The sequence below is a fragment of the Petaurus breviceps genome, unplaced genomic scaffold (assembly GCF_028583685.1).
Source record: "Petaurus breviceps papuanus isolate PSGF00001 unplaced genomic scaffold, PetGlider_PUasm1.0 90977, whole genome shotgun sequence".
Lineage (NCBI taxonomy): Eukaryota > Metazoa > Chordata > Mammalia > Diprotodontia > Petauridae > Petaurus > Petaurus breviceps.
In genome coordinates this window covers 12,470,705-12,484,816 of record NW_027187391.1, presented here as the reverse complement: position 1 = coordinate 12,484,816, position 14,112 = coordinate 12,470,705, and the positions used below count along the sequence as shown (strand labels likewise).

General features: G+C 35.7%; 1 protein-coding gene and 1 long non-coding RNA gene across 7 annotated transcripts in view; one reads left to right on the top strand and one right to left on the bottom strand.

Annotated features, from left to right (window-relative positions):
• LOC138153223 (uncharacterized) overlaps positions 1 to 14,112 on the bottom strand; it is an 89,194-nt gene that overhangs the window by 22,938 nt on the left and 52,144 nt on the right. Inside the window, exon 3 of the long non-coding RNA XR_011166313.1 lies at positions 11,558 to 11,696. This is a non-coding gene — a long non-coding RNA (uncharacterized lncRNA). The remainder of the gene's footprint in view (positions 1 to 11,557; positions 11,697 to 14,112) is intronic.
• EYA4 (EYA transcriptional coactivator and phosphatase 4) overlaps positions 1 to 14,112 on the top strand; it is a 335,518-nt gene that overhangs the window by 282,418 nt on the left and 38,988 nt on the right. For all 6 annotated transcript variants that reach the window (XM_069077351.1, XM_069077350.1, XM_069077346.1 and 3 more), the window contains 2 exons: positions 1,896 to 2,032; positions 3,375 to 3,458. In XM_069077351.1, the coding sequence (XP_068933452.1) occupies positions 1,896 to 2,032; positions 3,375 to 3,458 (221 nt within the window). The remainder of the gene's footprint in view (positions 1 to 1,895; positions 2,033 to 3,374; positions 3,459 to 14,112) is intronic.

The window sequence follows — 14,112 nt, the reverse complement described above, 5'->3', positions numbered from 1 at the left end:
ATCCACACCTCTGCCCCTTGGAACTCCTAGCTCCCTTTAAGGTTTAGTTCAAGTGTTCCTTCCTAAAAGAGGCCTTTTCCTCTTCATCCCATCATTCCTTCCCCATCTCTCCCACTCCTGCAACTACTTTGTACTTATTTTGAATACGTTTCATATTTACTTATCTCTACCATGCCATTTCCCTTATTTACCCTAACCCCCTTGAACAATATTTCAGTTGCATCCAACTCTTGGTGATACCATTTAGGGTTTTCTTGGCAATGATACTGGAGTGGTTTGCCATTTCTTTCTCCAGCTCATGTATACAGATGAGGAAATTAAGGCAAACAGGGTTAAGTGACTTGCCCAGTGTCACACAACTAATAAGTTTCTGAAGTCAGATTTCAACTCAGGAAGATGAGTTTTCCTAACTTAAGGCCCAATACTCTCTCCACGGTACCTCCTAACTGCCCAAGCCTCCTTGATAGCAGGGATCATTTCTGTTTTTCCTCTGTTTGCACAGCACCCAGCACAATGCTTGGCTATAGTAGATAGTTAAATAAATGCTTGTTGAATTGCCTTTGGCAATCCCTTCTACAACACTGGTAGGACAAAGTACAGTAAACACAGTGAAATTGAGAGGGACAAAAAGAGGTCATGTTTGAAAGCTATAGGTCATGAAAATACATGATCATGTTTGGGACCATGGACATGTTATTAATCAAAATCTTTTGCTAAAAATTTCCAGGTTTTTTTTTTTCCCTACCAAGAAAGATTTTCTCCTCTCCTAAGTTCCATTGCACAAAATTCAAAGTAAAAATAAGTATAGGAAGTATTTTTGACCAGGTTTAGTGGAATCATAATGGTTTCAGCAACAGATGCTATTCCAGAAATGTTTGTGGCTCACAAAAATATTTTGGCTAAAAATTATATGGTTGATGCACAAGGACGCTCCCATATTAAGTGTGTTGAAAGAAAACAAAATGACACTGATGGCATGTTTACTTCTGTCAGCAAAGAAAATAATTTTTTCTAGCACCTTAACTTTTATTCATAAGAATTTAAGAATTTCTCCTGTCCCTTGTAATTCAGCTTTCAGAGCTGGCATGTCTCCACATTTACAAGGCAAAAGGATGTAAGGCTTAAAGGAAATCAGGCAGTGGGCCTAAAATACATTTGATATCTTGGGCTGCACTCCTCCTGTCTATTAGATTGTGTGAGGTTTACATAGGAATCTGTATTTGTGGGAAAACTCAGAATACATTTTGCAGCATGAAATCACATGTGAATGTAGTAGGACATAGTAAGTATACTATGAGAGACAGAGTAGTTGGCTAAAACCAATGTTGATTCTTTTGGAGAAGAAGTAAGAATGTAGGTCAACCAAAGTACTTTTTATTTTATGGTAGAATATTTTAAAATTATATTTAGATTTCATTAAAATACTTTTCCTCAGGCACTTTGAACTTTATGTATTTGATGTTTCAAGTATCAAGTTCATATTGAACTTGCCCCGTCTCGTGTATTTTGAGATTATCAACATAGATTCTAACAATAAAACACAAAATGCTATGAAGTGCTGCTAATAGGTCATAATGGACAACATCATTTAGGGGCATCTTCTGCTTGTTTTGTCATGATAATTGTCAGGGACTTTATGATGTATGTTAAATTCCATTGTAACACCAAGGAATTCTGCACATCTTTCTGTGGTATTGGAATTTTGTTGCATTTAGATACTTAGTGAAACAAGAAGACCGTTGGCTGAAGCTTGTGAATCTCTTTGTTATCTGTATGTTGCTCCTATTAAATAATAATGTGATTTGTTAATATGAAAAATAACCTGTATTATTTCTGATGGCTTATCCCTATTTGCAAATGAAGCACTACTTTGATATGCATAATTATATTTACAGGAGATTTTGATACAGTGCAAAGCCCCTCCACACCCATCAAAGACCTTGATGAGAGAACATGTAGGAGTTCTGGGTCAAAGTCCAGAGGAAGAGGCCGGAAGAATAATCCATCACCTCCTCCAGACAGTGACTTGGAGGTATGCCCTCTTTTAATTGATGAATGGTAAAGTTTCTTCTGCTGAAAAATAGAGTCTGCCTTTTGTAAAGCAACAGACATAGTTTGAAGTTAAATGGTTGAAAAAAGACCTCTGCCAAAATCCTGATGTATAGTTGTTTATCTACTTTGTAGCAGGCACAATTTAAGGCTTTCATCCTTTTTAAATGGACAAAACAAAACCAAGATAACTTGAAAACGATATCACTTTGCAATTTCTAGTCCTGAGAAAATTTCTTTCACCAATTCAATGTGGCACAAAGAAGAGAGATGGTTTAAAAAGACAAAAACTGAGGAATGTTTGTTGGTCGTTTTTCTGATTATCACATTTGGTACTGCAAGATCATAAAAGGCATTTATTATCAATACTTCATGAACTAAATTCAACCCACATGTTAAAGAAAATACATCTTCCAAAAACACATATGTGAAATACCATAGCCTTATATGAATCTATTTATCTCTATATGGTTTCGGACTTAACTTTAAAATCATCTCTGTGCATCATTTCAAATTTGAAGTTAATTTGAATGAAAGACAACATGATATTGAAAAAAAGAGTACTGTATTTGGAGTTAGAGGGTCTCTGCTTCCCTCTAACCCTCAGTTTCCTCTACTGTAAAATGAATATTTTGTACTAATTATCTCCGAAAGCCTATCTACAGCTCTAAGTCCCTTGAAACCTTCAGAATCAACATTTATCAGAAAGTACTGAGATGAGCCATTACTAATGCTAAAACTTTTCTTTTCTGGTATCAGGTACTTTGCCTGAACATAAACAACATATAAAAAATGCAGATAAGCAATCCAGAGATAGTTTAAGGAGTAATTATTTACTTCCCAAGATGATTCTCTACTTTCCCAGGGAGTTCATCACAGTTTTTTTTAATTAGCTAAGTCTACTCCCAGCTCTAAAATCTGAATCTATAGTTTATAAAACTTATTTGCACAACCCTTTTTGAGAAACACATCTACTCTCATCTTCATTTGTACTTTAAAAGTCTGTGTATGCTGTTTGGAAAAAAAATCAAATCTGTTCACTAGATTTTTTATCTGAATGATGAAAGTAGCTGGTTAAGTACTGTCATATATTTAAATCTAACTTACTTTTGAACATGTCATTTTGTAGTGAATTTTTGCTCCTCAGATCTTACAGAGGTTATGTTTTACTAACTTGAAAGTAAATTAATAAGGTGAAATGTTTTTCCATGATGCAGTGTCAAGATTATATCCATCTATGAAGCATGGTGATTTTCTACTTGTAAAGGGATTTCTGTTTTCCCAGAACACTGTTATGTGTTGATGTTTATCATTTATGTCTTCAGCGTGTATTTGTCTGGGATTTGGATGAAACCATCATCGTTTTTCACTCACTGCTCACAGGGTCCTATGCACAGAAGTATGGCAAGGTAAGGAATTAATGAAATATTCTACTCCTAATTCCTATAATATTTTTATTTTTTAAAATTGACAATCATATTTTCTTTGATGACCCTCTTTTCTATAGGTGATAATTTTTCAACCTGTCAAAACAGCATTTTAATTATTTCTTTATCAGGGGTTAGTGGTTCTTAACTTGAGCAAGCAACTTTAACAGTATAGAGAGCTATGGATATCCATCCCCCTCATGCCTGTGCTTCTTACTATTCAAGCAGATTCAGAAATAAGGCAAGCCATTCCTTCTCTCTTCATGATGACTTTCCTACCTTTGGGTGCCAAGAAAATTTTTCTTACTTTCATGTCATGATCATTTCAAGAGTGATTTATCAAAGTCATTAAATCTTAATTCTTATTAGCAATGGGAAAAGTGGTAGGGTGGGGAAAGCATTGACATAAAGTCAGAAGACCTAGGTTAAAGTCTTAGATCTATTTACTATCTGTGTAACCATGCCCGAGTTTTTTCAATTTTCTCAACTTTCTCTTAACTTCAATTCATTCCTATGTAAAATGGACATTATTATTTTTGTATTTCTATCCTATCTGTAGTATGTATCTATACAGATAATTGACTATATACATATATGTGTGTGTGCATATATACCTATATACACATAAGATTTATGTACATATACATATGGGTACATATATACACATATGTACATATCATTATAATTGTACTTGTTCAATTACTTCATGGGGTCCTTGTGAGGAAAATACTTTGTAGACCTTATATGTGAAGCATTATTATGATAATAGAAACCAAATTTTAGACAGGTAGAAGAAGAATTGGCCAGGTCTGATTTTGGTCCGAAACTGTGGTTAGTGTGGTGGACTCCAGTTGAAGAAAGTTCTATCAAGGCAAATCAGCAACTGTCTTGCAACTTCTCTTAGAGAGTGAATTGGGGTGCTATGAGGAACCTTGATTTTCCTAAGTGAATATAACCAGTATGATTCAGAGACAAGACTACAGTTCGGTCTTCCCGACTACTGGGCTAGCTGACCATGCACCTCTTCTTTTTGTGCCTGACTAGTGTATTCCAAACTTTATTGGTCTTTGTGATAATTACTCTGGGTTCTATGTCAAGTATATATTTTGCCCTTTATAATAGAGGTGGTACTTGGTCTGATGAAACCTCCTTAGGCTCTAGCACCCTGGCTCTATTTCCACTGATGTTTTGTTTCTTCCCTTCTGCCTTCTTTATTCCTATCTCCATATCATTTTTGGCTTACTTTTGATAGTTCCTGTTTAAGCATTCTTCTGTGATACCCTTGTTCTGTGGTTTTTTAAAGAGTCCCAGTAGCCTCCCTGACGTTTTTGTTTTTCCCTTGCCAATAATTCTTAATATCCATCATTTTCAATGTCACTCATTGCTAATATTTATCTCTATGTATTAGCACCACTGAAAAGGAAGACACAATTCCAGAAAAATACTACTGAGTGTGTGATATATCCTTAGTGACGGTTGATATTTTTTGCTGCTAGTAGTGACATCCAAAACTTTTGTTCTAAGTGAACCAATCCATCATGGATTACTGCCTTACAATTTGTTCTTTCCAGAGTTTTTGTTTCCCAGGACTCTGTAAAATCACACAGTCACACAACCATCCAACTGAAGATGTACATCACCATTTTTTTATGATATTCCTTTTTTAAATTTAAATTAATTAATTAATTTTTAGTTTTCAACATTAATTTCTACAAGATTTTGAGTTCCAAATTTTCTCCCCATCTCTCCCTCCCTCCACCCCAAGATGGCATGCAATGTAATTACCCTTTCCTCCCATCTGCCCTCCCTTCTATCATGCCCCACTTCCTATCCCCTTCCCCCCTTACTTTCTTGTAGAGCAAGATAGATTTCTATACCCCATTGCCTGTATATCTTATTCCCCAGTTGCATTTAAAAACACATTTTAACATTTGTTTTTAAAACTTTGAGTTCCAAATTTTCTCCATTCTTCCCTCCCCACCCACCCTCATTGAGAAAGGAAGCAATTCAATATACTTTATACATGTGTAGTTATACAAAATATTTCCATAAAAGTCATGTTGTAAAAGACAAACTATATTTCCCTCCATCCTTTCCTGTCCCCTCGCTTATTCTATATTATCCTTTGACCCTGTCTCTTTTCAAAAGTGTTTGCTTCTGACTAACCCCTCCCCCAATCTGCCCTCCCTTCTATCATCCCCACCTCTCATTAAGCCCTTCCTCCTTACTTTCCTGTAGGGTAATATACCCAGTTGAGTGTATATGTTATTCCTTCAGCCAAATGCAATGAGAGTAAGGTACCTTCCTTCCTTCTCACCACCCCCCTTCCCCTCCATTGTGAAATGTTTTTCTTGCCTTTTTTACATGAGAAAATTTGCCCTATACTATCTTTCACTTTCTCCTTCTCCCAACGTATTTGTCTCTCACCCCTTAATTTTATTTTTAGATAAATTTAGATTAATTTTATTTTTAGATATCATCCCTTCATATTCAAATCACTATGCACTATGTATCTAACTATCTATGTATCTATCTTTCTATCTACACAAACACACACACTTGCACACACACACAAACACACACATTTCCACCAACTATGCTAAATCTGAGAAAGGTCTCATGAAATACAAATATCATCTTTCCATGTAGGAATAGAGACAGTTCAACTTTAGGGGCACCTAGGCAGCACAGTGAATATAGCACCAGCCCTGGAGTCAGGAGAACCTGAGTTCAAATCTGGACTCAGACACTTAACACTAAAACTAGCCACATGACCTTGGACAAGTCACTTAACCCCAAACTGCCCTCCAAAAAGCAAAAAAAAAAACCAGTTCAACTTTAATAAGTCCTTATGATTTTTTCTTTCCTGTTTACCTTTTCATGCTTCTCTCAAGTCTTGTGTTTGAAAGTAAATTTTTTTATTCAACTCTGGTCGTTTCAGCAAGAATATTTAAAAGTTCTACATTTCATTGAATATTCATTTTCCCCTGAAGTATTATACTCAGTTTTACTGGGAAGGTGATTCTTGGTTTTAATCCTAGCTCCTCTGACCTCCAGAATGCCATCTTCCAAACCCTTCAATCCCTTACTGTAGAAGCTGCTAGATCTTTTGTTATCCTGATTGTGTTTCCACAATACTCAAATTGTTTCTTTCTGACTGCTTGTGATATTTTTCTCCTTGACCTGGGAACTCTGGAATTTGGCTATAATATTCCTATGAGTTTTCTTTTTAGGATCTTTTTCAAGAGCCTACCAGTGAATTCTTTCAAATTCTATTTTGTTCTCTGGTTCTAGCATATCTGAGCAATTTTCCATGATAATTTTCTTGAACAATGATTTCTAGGCTCTTTTTTTTTGATTACGGCTTTCCGGTAGTCCAATAATTTTAAAATTATCTCTCCTGGATCTGTTTTCCAGGTCAGTGGTTTTTCCAATGAGATATTTCACCTTAGCTTCTATTTTTTTTTATTCTTTTGGTTCTATTTTGTAGTATCTTGGTTTCTTATAAAGTCATTATCTTCCATTTGCTCCATTCTAATTTTAAAGGAAGTATATTCTTTAGTGAGCTTTAGAACAGCCTTTTCCATTTGGCCCATACTGCTTTTTAAGTCATAATTCTCCTCATTTTTTTTTTTAACCTCTTTCGCTTATTTGGATTAGTCTATTTTTTAACATGTTATTTTCTTCAGTATTGTTTTGGATCTCCTTTAGTGAGCTGTTGACTTGTTTTTCATGATTTTCTTGCATCACTCCCATTTCTCTTCCCAATTTTTCCTCTACTTCTCTTACTTGATTTTCAAAATCATTTTTGAGTTCTTCCATGGCCTGTGACCAATTTATATTTTTCTTGGAGGCTTTTAATGCAGGAGCTTTGACTTGGTTGTCTTCTTGTATGTTTTGATCTTCTTTGTCACCAAGGTAAGAATCTGTAGTCTGAGGGTTTTTTTTTTTGACACTGTTTGCTCATCTCCCCAGCCAAATACTTGACTTCCTAACTCCCTCTCAAGGTAGGGCTCTTCTTCCAGTGGGGGTGGGAGTAGGGCTGGGTGTACTGTCCCAGGCTTCAAGGGTTTTGTATCAACTGCTTGATCGCCCATGGTCCGTGGGCCCAGAGTTCTGTAAGCAGCTGCTGCTGCTGCTGCCACCACTGCCACCTACACTCTCCAGGACTGTGGCCAGACCCTAGTTGAACCATGCTCCTATTTCTCCCAGGTCCCACAGTTTTTGCACTGACCTTCTATGCTGTCTTTGGCATTTGTGGGTTGAGAAGTCTGGAAACTGCCACTGCTATCAGTGATTCAGTCCCCTGAGGCCTGCTCTGGCCCTGTCTATACTGGTGAGGCTCAATTCAGATTTCACTCTGCTCCCAGTCTGGTGCAATAGATCCTTTCTGTCAGCCTGGCATGCTGTCTTAGGCTGAATATTTACTTTACTCTGTCATTTTTTTTGTTCTGTTGCTCTAGAATTTGTTTAGAGTAACTTTTTACAGATATTTGAAGGGGTTTGAGGGAGATCTCAAGCAAGTCCCTGTTCTTAATCAGCCATCTTGTCTCCACCCCATGATAGTCTTTTTGCAAAAGAAGTCCAACACTGAGTAAATTGTAATTCTGAAGTCTGCTCATGAGATATAGATTCACAGAGAATATTGCCTGAAGACAAAGGCCCCACCTAAATTCCATCTCATAAGATCTTAAAATAGAATCCCTGAGCTACCAGCATTACTCCTTTGGAATTTCAGCCAGTAATAAGTCATTCTGGCCTGTGTAAAAAGAAAAGAGTGGGACTTATGATAACTGTAAACCATCCAGTTTTGAATATCTTACAGCATTCTGACTTTTCCAGAATGTAGTGCCCAGCATTAACATTTGGAAAAGGAATGAACTTTGAACCTGAATTTACCCACCTACAAATAAGAGGATTGGATTAGGTGACCTCTAAGATTTTTTTCCTATGCAGCTAGGTGGTACAGTGTATAGAGCACTGGGGATACAGTCAGGATAGACATAAGTTCAAACCCTGCTTCAGACATTTACTAGCTATGTGATCATGGGCAAGCTACTTGGTTTCAATTTTCTCATCTGAAAAATGGGTATAATGATAGCACCTAACACAGAGGGTTGCTGGGAGGAAAAAACAGTTAGCATATAAAGAGAATTATGAAAATCTTAAGATGCCATATAAGTGATGTCTGCTATTATCACTGTAACCTTAAATCTATGATCACAAGTCCTTTGAAATCTGTCTTTAGGTACATGCACATTTTGGGGGGAACTACAAGTGAAAAATACCCTTTCTACTTTTCTTATGGCCACATAGAATGAATTCTAAAACAGGAGAATTAACTGCCAATGTGGCCAATATCTATTTACTGACCAAGTGGTCCTGCTTGCTACTTTTCATTAGATCATCATTTGCTTGTTTTTTTTAAGTTAAAAAGTAAAATCCATATTATTTTCTTATATTTTTTAAAGAAAATAACTCCATCAGCTTTAAAAAAATAACTTTTCATCAGCTCAGAACATAGCAACTATTCTGGTAAACCTCACGACCATGATTTACTTTGTCTGGCTTAATGGAGATAAACTTAATATTAAGTAAATCTTCCAAAATTTCATTTAAAAGTATTCTTTCTTGGCCTTTGATCTTAAGTATGACTCTAGGCCATGCTGATGAAACAGATGTTGTCAGAACCTTTCCATAGAGGTTAGACCAGCCTATAATTGTTGCTGAAATTGGCAAGAACAAAATCATGCAGAGTAGCTGGTATCTGCAATGGATTGTCAGTATGGGCAGCTGAGGAAGCAGTAAGTGAGCATAGGAAAGCCAAGTGCACTAACACATATCATTATGGGAGGGAAGGTCTGGCTGAACGTTGGGGAGGCAGCAGGGAACCAAGGCATCAGATCCAAAGAGACTAACAAAGAATGTAGGCAAATAGCTGAGTCTGAGTCACAGAAACTGTAAACATGGTTCCCAGAGACAGCATCTGAGCCAAGTGGGACAGAGAGAAGGGAAGCCTGGAATAAAAGAGGCCTAGGTCAGAATCATGGTGGAGCTGGCTAGAGATTGGCAGGGTGAATCATAGCCAAGATGAATTATCTGGCAATAGAACTCCTTCTGACTGGTTCCACCCCTAGGGCAGTGCTATCCACACTGGTGTCTTTAAAAAGTGCAGGTCTATTGAAACCTATGTCCCAATGTCTAAAACATTATGATTGGTTCAGATCTTACAACCTCATGGAAGATCCTTTACTTGTTCATTATGATCACAATAAGCTGAAAGATTTCTTCAGGACTAATGCTAATACCTAGTGAATAGATACTTTTAAAAAATTTGACTACACATTCAATTCCATTTGATTTAATAAACATTAATGAATGCATTACTACATGTCAGGCAAAGGCAAGGGCAAGGCACGCTTGCAAAAAAAAAATGTTTAACAACCAGGACTTTCTGAGGGGAAAAAAAAAAGTATGCATATGCACCATAAATTTTAATTTTCATTGTTTATACTGCCTTAAGTCTAGAAAATAAGTATAATAATAAAGCAAGTCATGATTTGTAGCATTTGCCTATTTCCAAGGTATAAGTGTTCACCCTGGAAAAACTAACCTTCTCACAAGCCAGTTAAAGTTAGTGACAGCACACCTATGGTCCTAGGTACTATCCACATAAAGACAAAAAAAAAAATAGTCCCTGACTTCAAATAGCTTACGTTCTATTGGGAGAAACCAACATTTACTTATGTAAATACAGACAAATATCAGAGTAAGCCTTTTAGTTACTTAAAAATAGTTATCATGATTCTTCTAAGTGGTGTCAGGGCTAAACATACCCACTGTCTTCTGAAGAACTGATCTTCATTGGACTGGGTCTCTAGGGCTTAATCCTCCTGACTATGGATAAATTACAACTTGCCAATTATGGTTTCAGTCTGATTCAGAAGCTTTCCAAGGTAGAAAACAGTGACTACTCAGACATATGAACTACAGATATCAGCAAACCAGAGATCAAAGAATTTAAAAGTTATGCAAAATATTTTCAAGGAACATCAACTGGATATGTTGTACTATCTCCACACCCTTGCCCATCTTCCAAACATTTATCTTTTCCATACACTATTTCACTTCATTCCCCCTCTATTCAGATACAAAATAGAGTAGCCACAAAGACTGTCATTGTTGGTGAATATCATTTGTCCTAGGTGTTGAATTCCATTAGGATAGTTTATAATAATAATATCAGTTTTTAATTTTCAGGAAATACATCAATACTTTCAGGGTTATTGGGGTACCATTTAATAGTTGGGAAGAGTAATAATTTAGAGGTACAGCACTATAGAAAACTATGTGCCAACTTTAGTTTTAAAAAAGTCGTAATACTCACATACATATTTTTTTCTCTGATAAATGACCAAAAGAAGGACATTGAAGTGTCAGTAATGACTATGTTTTTCTTTCCTATTTTTTTTTTTACTCCCCAAGTGGTATACTAGCCTGACCAATGCAAAATTACCCCTGTATCTAATCATGGAAAAAAAAACAATAAAATCATAACAATGATGATTTTGTGTTTTCCTGACTTGGAAAGATAAATGTTCCTAAGCAGGATGGAAGATGACTCAGGAATGTCTTGTTACTCATAAATCTCTACATTAAATGACCTTTATGCTTTTATTTAAAAAAAATACTGGAATTTCCTGTGTTCCTTTCTAAAATAAGCATCACTCTCCAAATTTGCCTCTAAAAAGGCAACTTAATTAGTCCTTCCTTAAGCAGCAGTGACAGTTTTGGGTTTTAGCTCAGCTCCTTTGTTGACACTCTCCATGCCTGTGTATATCTATTTTTGGCTATTTATCCCAGTGGCAAATGATGTACATCCGTATTTGAGCTGCTCTGACCTGTAAGACTGATGATGGATTTTGCAACTGAGTACCAGTTGGCACATAGAGTTTTCTACAATGTGAAATGCTTAAATAAGTTTGTTAATATGATGGGACATATGCTAGAAGTCTACCATCATCTGTTAAAGTTTATGAAGAACATTCCTATTGCCTGATTAATAGCATATATTATTTTACCTGATATGTCCGAATCATTCTTCACTTTGAGGAAGGAGGTGTTGAGGGGGAGAATGAAAAAAATGTTCCTTTGGTAATTTTGTTCCTTTCAGATAATTAGCATTTCATATTGGATGAAGTCATTGCTCTCTGAAGTCACCTTGAAGAGGAAAGATGCAAAGGAAATAGCACAAATCATGAATCAGACTGAGAAAAGAGAAAATGGCTGCCTTAAGAGGAAAGAAATTCTAGCTCCTAAAGCTAATGTTGAATTTACAGAACGTGTTAAATATATGCTAGATATACCACCAGAGCAACCTAGAGGACATAATATATTCAAGTAGATAAAACCAAATTATATTTTTAGGGTAAAAAAAGTCTACAACATATATATAAAAGATAAAAATTTTACAAAGGAAAACCACCAGTCTCGATCTTCAGGGCTTTAAAAAATAATATTTATCAAATGATAACTGGATTTTAGCAAGATATTATTCCACTAGAATCAAGCAATTAAACGAATGGATTAGAATATAAGTATCATGAAAATCCCAAGAGACTCTTTCTGTGCTTCCCCCCACCCTTTTCATATTGCTGAAAATTATTTAAGTGAAATGGAGGATTATTTTTAAAATATCTTCTTAAACTAGTAAAAGGAATGAGTCCAGGATGACCAAGGAGGGAAGATTTGTTAAGAGGCCATCTAGGCTAATTACCACACATTATGGATGAGGAAACCAAGGTTCAGGAAAGCTTAGTAATTTCCTTCAGTTTTGCTTTATTTCATTTATTTTTATTTATTAAATTAAACAAAAATTTCCATAACAGTAGAATTTTTAAAAATGATTGCACACAAAACTGCAAATCTATTATGTACAGCTTACAACTCTTTTAAAATAAATAATAAAATTATCATTTAATTTTCCTTTTTTTCTTCCCTCTCTCCCCACCCTAGAGAAAGCTACCATTAGACACAAATATATATATATACATATATAAATACATATGTATATATGCATATAGACACAAATATATATGCAAAATCATTGCATGTATATTTATATTTATTAGTTCTTTCTCTCGATGCAGATAACATCTTCCCTACAGGTCCTTTTAATTTATTTTGATTTTTATAATCATCAAGATGACTTAGTCACTCAAAGTTTTATTAAGATTCAGAGGCATGATATAAAACTAAGTCCTGTGACTTCAGAACAAATCCTTTTACCACGACTACACTGTATTTTTAATAAGTAGAATAAATATTAACTTTAAAGTCCAAGTAATTTTTGGAAATTATTTGCAAGCTTCTGAAAGGTCAAAAAGTATATTTTGATATTGAGTCCCAGGTGAGAAAATCTCCCAAATCCTTTTAACTTTAAGAAGATAGTGATTGGAAAGTAATGTAAGTATATTGCATAACTCCCCCCCACCCTTTTTTAGAGAATATATTTTGTTTTGTTTTAATGTTATTTTTTCAGCCTTTTCACAGTCAATAAACATTTATTAAACAACCTACTATGTACTAGATGGCAGCTAGGTGGAGCTGAGGATAGAGCACCAGGTCAGAAGTCAGTAAAACTTGAGTTCAAGTTTGCTTTCATTTGGTAGCTGTGTGACCCTGGGCAAGTCACTTAATCCTCTCTGCCTCATTTTCCTCATTGGGAAAATGATCTGGAGAAGAAAACAGCCAACCATTCCAGTACCTTTGACAAGAAAACCCCAAATGGGGTTGCTAAGAGTCAGACTCCATTGAAAAATGAATGAACAACAAATGTGCTAAATGTTGAGGATTCAAAGAAAGGTAATGTACCTTCCAATGGGGGAAATAACATGCAAGCCACTATATACAAACAAAACTTATACAAGATAACTTGGATGTAATATTAGAGGGATAGTAATATCATGAAGAAAGCCCAATAAAGGGTTCTTGTAGAAGGTGGGATTTCAACTGATTTGAATAAGGCCAGGCAAGTTAAGAAGTGAACGTGAAGATGGAGAGCATTCCAGACATGGGGACAGCCAATAAAAATGGAGGTACTCGGGAGATAGAGATGCCCTCTTAAGAGCACCAGGGAACCCAACTCTACTAGATCATAGAAAATATGTAAAGATATGAAATATTAAAAAAAAAGAGAACTAGGAAGGGGCTAAGTTATGAAGGGCTATGAAAGGGCAAAGAACTGCTTTTATGTTTGGTTATCGAGAATAATGTCTTCTAGGTTCCAAGCACTGTGTGAGGTCATAGAGATGCAAAACTCCAAAATGGAATATCTGTATGCAAAAAGTAATCTTTGCTTTAAGGTGCTAATATTTTATGTAAGAAAAATTATTTTAGAAATAACTTATTTTTCTTATAGTATTGTTCCCAGTTCTAGTCCAGGCTTAGAAACTGCTAGGTGGTGCAGTGGTTAAAGTGCTAGATCAGAGTCCAAAGGATCAAATTCAAATCCTGCCTCAGGTATCTATGACTTTCAGTCAGTCAGTTAATTACTCTCTGCCTCAGTTACTCCATCTTTCTCTCTCTCTCTCTCTCTCTCTCTCTCTCTCTCTCTCTCTCTCTCTCTCTCTCTCTC